The sequence below is a fragment of the Saccostrea echinata genome, unplaced genomic scaffold (assembly GCF_033153115.1).
Source record: "Saccostrea echinata isolate AGI-Se365-2 ecotype Australia unplaced genomic scaffold, CSIRO_AGI_Sech_v1 ptg000001l, whole genome shotgun sequence".
Lineage (NCBI taxonomy): Eukaryota > Metazoa > Mollusca > Bivalvia > Ostreida > Ostreidae > Saccostrea > Saccostrea echinata.
The window spans coordinates 51,762,107-51,770,288 of record NW_026889750.1 but is presented as its reverse complement, the minus strand read 5'-3'; the positions used below and the strand labels follow the sequence as shown (position 1 = coordinate 51,770,288).

The window sequence follows — 8,182 nt, the reverse complement described above, 5'->3', positions numbered from 1 at the left end:
GTGCCCACATCAACTGCTAGGCGGGACCTCAGTTTATATGGTCTAATCTGAAGGACTGGTCCCCACAACCCCAGTGGATTTGAACCTGAGACTTAAGGATTAAATCCTTACTCGCGACTCTAGATTACAAACTCTCTCCTTTGCGCCACATGGGGGACTCCACAAGATTAAGTGTTTTGAGCAGTCCTATTCTCATGTAATTATAAACTCTATGTTGAACAAACCTGCAAAGATGATGTATGTACATGTAAATGTTTCAGGGTACCAATCCTTGATTTGACTTAGATTTTCTGGATTAATGACCAGTTTTTTAGAGAAGGTTCATTCAAAGTAACAATATACTCTTTGGTGATCAGTAAACATAGATGATGTATCCTGCTTCTGATGCTGGATGTAACATACATTTTCAGGGTTATTGAGCAGTTAAATCTAACCCAGACCAACTTGCATAGATTTTGGATCCAGGTGATATACATTACCAGAGTGTTTGTTGAGTGAGACTTTGCCTTACTAGTAGATAACATTTATAGAAGTGAGCTTTGTATTCTTTGATTAGGTATGTTTTTTCTTTGCTCAGGATATATATACAGTGTACCATCAGTGCCAACTACCATACATTTTATATAATAGATGTAGCTGTTGTTCAACTGAATATGATAAAACTGTGGATGAAAATAATTTGATTTTTGTACCTTTGAATGTATTGAATTCATTTGTAAAAGCTGTTATGATACAATGTTTGATATTTTATAAAAGCTTTTAGCATATGCAATCAATAAATGTATCAACATTTTTATTTTATTATACTTTTTACCCTGCAAACTTCTTAAAAACAGAATAGTAATGATCCATTTAGCTGATACTAGGTTAGTGTCACATTGTACTGGTATATCATGTATACTGAACTGTAAATAAGAAACATCTAAATAGGTAAAATCACAGCATGAATCATTGGATTATGTAAGAAGTGCACTATCTTGTGCTTTGGTATGGTATTAATAATAAATGTTAAACTATCATTTTTTTTTCAAATTAACAAAGGATATGCTTGAGTGACTGTATTTTGACTAGCAGTAAAAATAAAATGATTTTTAAGCATTTGAATTATTTTGATTCATGGTCTCTGCAAGTTTAATGATAGCAAATATGCATATTGAACATGGCATCCACATATTGCTATACTGGATGGGGCATAACTTTTACTGAATCTTAATCACAACCTTGAAATTTTATGTAGTACATGTACTCTTGGTTTCAACTGGTCAAATGTATTCTTAAATCAGAAAGAATTTAAACAAATATAGGCATAGGTCAGAACTTCATCAATTAGTTGGAAAGCGAATGCACTCAGTGACTATATGGTTTAAAAGAAGCTTGGTATAAATAGCAGGAAAAACTACTTGAAGTCTACTGTGAACTTTGTGTCCTCAACAAAACAATATGGAGTATACTATACTTGGTTTAAAGAATAATCTATGTCTGCATTCACTTTTAGGTTAAACTGTTTTGGGCATTGAGAGTTTGTTTGTTGTTTAACGTCCCTCTGGAGAATTTTTCACTCATATGGAGATGCCAACACTTGCTGATGGAGAGCTGCAAATGAGCTATGCTCGGCACTCAGGGCCAATGGGCAGTGAGGGATCTTTTTCATGCCAGCATCTACTGCGACACTGGACCTCTGTTTGTACGAAGGACCGGTCTCTACGTCCAAAAGTGGGATTCAAACATGTGAGAAAAGGATCAACTAACTCCACGACTCTAGAGCATTGGCTCTTTCCACTGCACCACGTGGGCGACAGCATTGAGAGTTAAATGTGGATATCAGAACAAGCTACTCTGGGCTTATACTCTCTATATATTGATTGATTGTATGTTGTTTAACATTCCTCTCAAGATTTTTTCACTCAAATGGAGACACCACCACATGCCGGTGGAGATCTGCAAATTTTGTCCTATATCGGCACTTACGGCCATTGAGCATCGAGGGATTTTTTTCGTGCCAGCACCTACTGCGACACAGGACCTCGATTTATACGGTCTCATCTGAAGGACCGGTCTCCCCATCCCACAGTGGGATTTGAACCTGCGACGTAAGGATCAACTCCTTACTTCGCTACTCTAGAGCAGACGCTCTAACCACTGTGCCACTGGGGCAACTACTCTCTATTTAAGTCACTTGTGCAATGATAAACTTTAGTTTAATTCAACGTTTTGTACTGATCATGTTGAGTCACATTAGCACAAATATCTTTCTGCTGACCTTGACTAATGACCATCCGCAACTATTCTGGTTGGAAACAATATGTTAATTAATGCATAATAAGTGAAATTACTATGAAAGAAAAATGGTCTACTTAAACCACAAGTCATATTTATAAAAAATATACACTGGTCTCCTTAAGTCATATGAGAGAAACATAAAATATTAAGGAGACCATTTTTTTCATATATTTTTAGGAGGCATTTATTATGAAAAAATAAAGCAAGAGTCGACTAAATGGTGTTCTATAGATCTTTGATCTGGTATTTCTTTTTAGAAAAAAGCAAATTTAAAAAATTTGTATATTGTCTCCTTAAGCCATATATAATGGTCTGGTCTCCCTAGTCCTTAAATCAGAGTTATATATATATATATATATATATATATAATCATCTGATGATTACCCACGTGTGACTGGCTGTTCATGCTTACCTCTCTTCCTCTCGCTGCACTGCCATAATTCTGTTTCCTTCTCCGTCAATAAATACTGTTTATGGTCATTCTCCTCAAATGTCTCCCACCATCACTGTTCATGAATACAAAACACGAACGCACATTAGTGATGATAAAATCACCTCAGGGACAGATAAACTCAAGGTTGACAAAATATTATTCAGATTGGATAAAGAAATAATTGAGTGTATTCTTTCACCAAGAAAAAATCTTTCGAATGGATTTTTTCACCACGCGTGAGCATGAATAAGTCCTAAATCTGTCTGAGACCTCTGAATTTCTGTTCCCACCGTTCTGTTGTTGACACTTTTAGACCGGAAGTTGAATTCCGGATAAGTCGATCGTGATGGCTTTCCTGGAAAACGCGAGTTATTTAAAAATGCCATCATTCAGAAAAGAATATAATAATAAATAATGAATCTAAGCTCATGACTTATTGGGCGAATGATGCGAATGTCTTGTCTTATACTTTGTGTTTCTTCTTTCTCTTTTTTCATTCTTTCTATTGGGGGGGGGGTTACTATTTACGATAAATGATAAATTTCTGTTTTCATATTCTCTTTAGAGAAGTGGATAGGCCAAAACCTGTCCACTTCTCTAAAGTGAATACTTTCTTTCATTGCTCTCATTACTTCTTAAACACACTTTTGCACCATAAACCAAAGTACATATATCCCCAGTCCTGATTTATTTTGCCAATGTGTGTCATGTGAAGATCTAACCCCCCCCCCTTTTTTTTGCAAACATAACCTTTTACAGTTAAAAATGTTCATTGATTGGCCCCCACTTTTCGTTGGAGTAATAGTCAAATCAGTACAGGTTTAAGTTATAGTTTTTGCGATAGTGAAGGTCAAGAACTAGTAAATGAAAGGAGCAGCCTACAGATTTCTTAAATTAGAGACATGAATTCCTTTAATGGTGCTTTATAGCTATAGCTTGGTCAAATAAGGTGTATGGGGGCATGATTTGTAAGTGAACAAGACGAAAAATCATATTTAAATTATTGTTTTCACTGAAAAATTAAGAAAATCGGTCATGATTTAGTCATGAATATGCCGGGAGTTTTTTGGGGTTTTTTTTTCGTTATCAGACAAAGGAAATGTATCCAAATTACCTACAGTCTCTCAGAAAACGGTAATTTATATGTTATTAGCCTCTTCTTTAAAAAAAATCATTAATTTGAATTTAGGTATCGGGATTACTTTTCACATATTTTCAAATCGAATTCCATGAAAATATATACTTTATTTTCTACATAATTCTATTGTAGCCGTAAAGTACGGGGTATAAAAAATTAATTAAGTTTAAATTGATTAGCCGGGGACCTACATGTTATTTACTGTAGATTTCTGGTTTAGATACTATAGACATTTATATAATTATATACATAGGTGGCCTGACTGTTGATCACGTAATATTTCTCGTCTGTCCGGGTTTTAGAATGGCAGGTAAATTACCAGATGGTATAAGTATTTTGTTTTTTTATATTTGATGTACAAATGATGTCAAAAAAGAACTTTCACATATCACCCTCCCCCAACCCCTCAAATTCTGTAATAAAATTCGATTATTTTATTAAAGGTTAATTTTATAAAGAAACATATTATTCGCCATTAACAGTGTGCATTTTATTAATTTCAAAATTCAATCTAGTCCCGTAAATATTAAAGCAGTAAGATTCCGGTAATCTAATGGTTATTTTACATAAAAATTTAATTTATGGCCGTCCGGACCCCCTTCCTCTGTTAGATCTATGCACGTTTGCTATGTATACGCCCGCAAAAAACAAAAAAAAAACAAACAAAGAAACAAACCACAGATACTTGTGGACAGGACCCCTCCCCCCCCCCCATTCAACCCCGATGTTTGTTGGACATTTTTTTCACAAATTATATTTATTACACTTATTCATCATGTGTACCATAGGAAAAAATCGTAAAACCCCAAAAATAATCGTTCCACACAAAAATACCCCACTATACATTATAAGAGAGAAAGGTATGCCATGCTGTTTAAGGAGAAATTGTGGGATTCTTACGAGATGCAAAGTCAATCCGATAGCATGAACTAAGACAGAAATATGTAGAGACAGTGTGAACCGACATTTTAGGTTGAAATAAAATATAAACGTGTTTTTTAACCCAGGAAGACCAGTGGGGGTACAACGTAAACAAAATGGAGTGGCATACCTTTCTCTCTTATAATGTATAGTGGGGTATTTTTGTGTGGAATGATTATTTTGGGGTTTTCACGATTTTTTCCTATGGTACACATGATGAATAAGTGTAATAAATATAATTTGTGAAAAAATCTCCAACAAACATCGGGGGGGAATGGGGGGGGGGTCCTGTTCACAAGTACCTGTGAAACAAAGAAACAAAAAAATACAAGCGGAACTTTAGCGTTTTAAAGCAAAACTAACATACGTTAAAAGAATAATTTATATTAACTTTTTTTTATTAACGGGGTGTAAATTCACAAATTGATTTATAATAATACGTTCAAGTTGTATAATTTGAATTATAGTACGCAAAAAATCTTATTTTCATTTTCCCGTCATTGTTTATCCCTTATTTTCATACATATTCTATGCAACCATGTACTGTTATTAAGAAAAACATACCAAGTGACTTTAAGAAGTAAGAGTCACCATATATCACCTATATTTATAATACATCTTCTTTTTATCCTGGTAAAATTATTAAACTTTAAGATGAAAATGAGAAAGTCTAACCGAGAACGAGCATTGCAATTTTTTCTGGTAATCACCCTGCGTTGGGGATCGAAATCGCCATTCATAGAATTTATTTTTATCGATATATTCGGGTCGAGGCAAGTTGAACATTGTCACAAAACGTGGACATGTTGATAAATAAGAACTTAAAACATGAAACAGAAGAAGACATGAAACGAGGGGGGGGGGGGGTGATCTTACATCATAAGTATACTGTATTTATAATATTTAATAACATATTATAATTGTACATTTTTTCATATTCATATTAAAGCTGGAACAGCATAAGTAAAATTTATTTCAGGTCCGCGTAGGAACAGGATGGAGGGAGGGGTGCGGATGGTGTGCGGGTGCCCCTATGCAATATTTTTTTTCCCAAATATATACTTTATTATAGAACACAAAGCTAATTTACAGTTGTGTGTTGTGTTCCCTCAGTTATTGTGCGAGTACATATACTATATTGACATTAGGAAATTAAGTCAGTTGACTGTGTTGTGCCCCTATACTTTTTATTGGGTAAGTGAATTAACAGATCTGTACATGACGTGGTTTCGGAATAAATGGGAAGGAAACGAGTGGTTGATTCTGGAGTTCATAAATTATTATTATTTTTTTTTTTTTACAAATCTTGAGACTACATCCTCTGAATACTCAAAGAATGCAATAATATGGGTTTCTGGATTTCTTTTTTAAAAATGTTCATTTTTAAATAAGAAAATAACTTTTGAATATTTGAACAGTGATTTCTAAGTAAGAGATATATGTATTAAATATCTTCAATGCTTCATCGTGATTTTTTCACAATTTTTTTTTAGCACTGTATGTGAGGATAATCTTTAAGGTTTTTAGTTCGAAAAACATTTATTAACTGTAAATTAATTATAATTTGCAATTAAAAAATACAATGTGATCTCCAATTCTATTTTTAGATTGCAAATTCGATATCAGGTTAAAGGACAACATTTTAAATATTACACACACACACACACACACACACACACACAAAATAATCTTTATCGTGCACACGTGAGAAAAAATAGTCTCCCAAGATTTTATCTTATAAATATGTGACCAAAAGACTTTTGTTGCACACCGTTAAGGCTAGCGGAAACATCACAAGCTTAACTGTATCCTTCCGTGCGTTTCCTCTTCTCTCCGGGTTAAAAATAATTATAGACTAAGACACGTGTTTTTTTTTTTGTTTTTTTTTTAACGTTTGTCCGGTGTAAAATCTAATTCCTGTCGTTGCCACTAAGCGGAAAATATCGCTTTTATCTATATGTACATCTGTTGAAATCTTTAAGACCATGGTCAGAAAATACATGTACATCATTACAACCATGTTAAATACTTTATGTTCTAAATTTATGACGCATGTCCACATTTTAATTCAAAATAAAGACATAATTTTAATTTATACAAGAAGCCGGGCTTTCTGTAAATAAACAAAGAAGTTATTTTTCATAGTAAAAACCACATTTAGAATTCAGATGTGTCATCTTAAAAATATTGCAATTAAAGAATGACTTTTATTAAGACAGTTTCTAAACATTATACAACTGACAGTTAAAATGAATTGAAATTCCGAGCCGTGGATTACGTTTGATAACAAACGATGCTACTCGATATGACAAACGAATAAGTCCAAATTTGTCAATCCATGCTGTTATATAAAATACAATTTGTGTGCACCGAATAACCATGTTAAAAAGAGTTCCACGTGATTTTTCTCAATGCCTGTAATATATGTTCCTCATTGCCGGGCCCAAAGTGATTTGACGTTGTTTTTTTTTCCGGTCCCAATTTCTGCAAATCCTGCAATGGGCTAACAAAACTTTCTTCTCATTCATAAAAAGCGGGGGGGGGGGGGGATCTAGATTAAATGCAGTTACATTACAGAAATATTTTTAAATTTACAAATAAATCATACCAATGAAACAAACATGTAGGACGCGGGGGAGGGAGGAGGCACAGGGACCGTGCCCCATCTCATTTTTTTTTTTTGTTTGTTTGTTTTTTGCCGTTTTTGTCTTGTTTTTGTCTGTATGTTTATTTGTTTGTTTGTTTTTTTTGGGGGAGGGGGGTGTTTGTGTGTGTTTTCTTTTCTTTTTTGTTTTGTTTGTTTGTTTGTTTTTTATTTTGTTTGTTTTTTTTTTTTTTGCCAATGTACCGTAGAGGGCACTAGGCTACTTATGGTGTCCCCTCAATAATTATCCGATGTCGGACCTTTTTCCGGGCTTGACGTTGTCAAGGAATTTTGTTTGGTACTACACCAACCCCCAACTTAAAATGTTTGACGTGGTCCTCCCCAAAACAAAAAACAAAACAAGACACTAAAATTGCTTCCTACTGCCTGCCACTACAGTGTATACATCAAAAAGACTTCAAACCTACTTCTATCAAGAAAGCATGCAAATTAATAAATTTGAATGTTATCTGATTTTAGAATTGTACGTAGATCTTAGAGAATTATCAGAAACTGTAATAAAAAGGTATTGAAAATGTTTAACTAAGATTTCATATATATTTTGTTCACTAATAAATAATAAAATATGCAAATTATTCAAATAACGGTATAAAAGGTATAAGCCCCGCCTACTTATGATTATTCAAATTACTTAGTTTCTAGATCACCGTCTGTCATTTTATGTTTTGACTTTATTCGCAATAATTCCATCCGAAAACTGAAAGAATTATAAACTCCTGTCTTATTTACACAATGTTTAATTCAT

At 33.7% G+C, this 8,182-nt stretch overlaps 1 protein-coding gene across 1 annotated transcript in view; it reads right to left on the bottom strand.

The window, feature by feature from the left end:
• The window catches only part of LOC133194268 (E3 ubiquitin-protein ligase MARCHF5-like), a 51,332-nt gene extending 48,357 nt beyond the window's left edge, over positions 1-2,975 (bottom strand). The window contains exon 1 of the mRNA XM_061330262.1: positions 2,693-2,975. Within this exon, the coding sequence (XP_061186246.1) occupies positions 2,693-2,718 (26 nt within the window). The 5' untranslated portion in view covers positions 2,719-2,975. The remainder of the gene's footprint in view (positions 1-2,692) is intronic.
• Between the last annotated feature and the right edge of the window lie 5,207 nt (positions 2,976-8,182).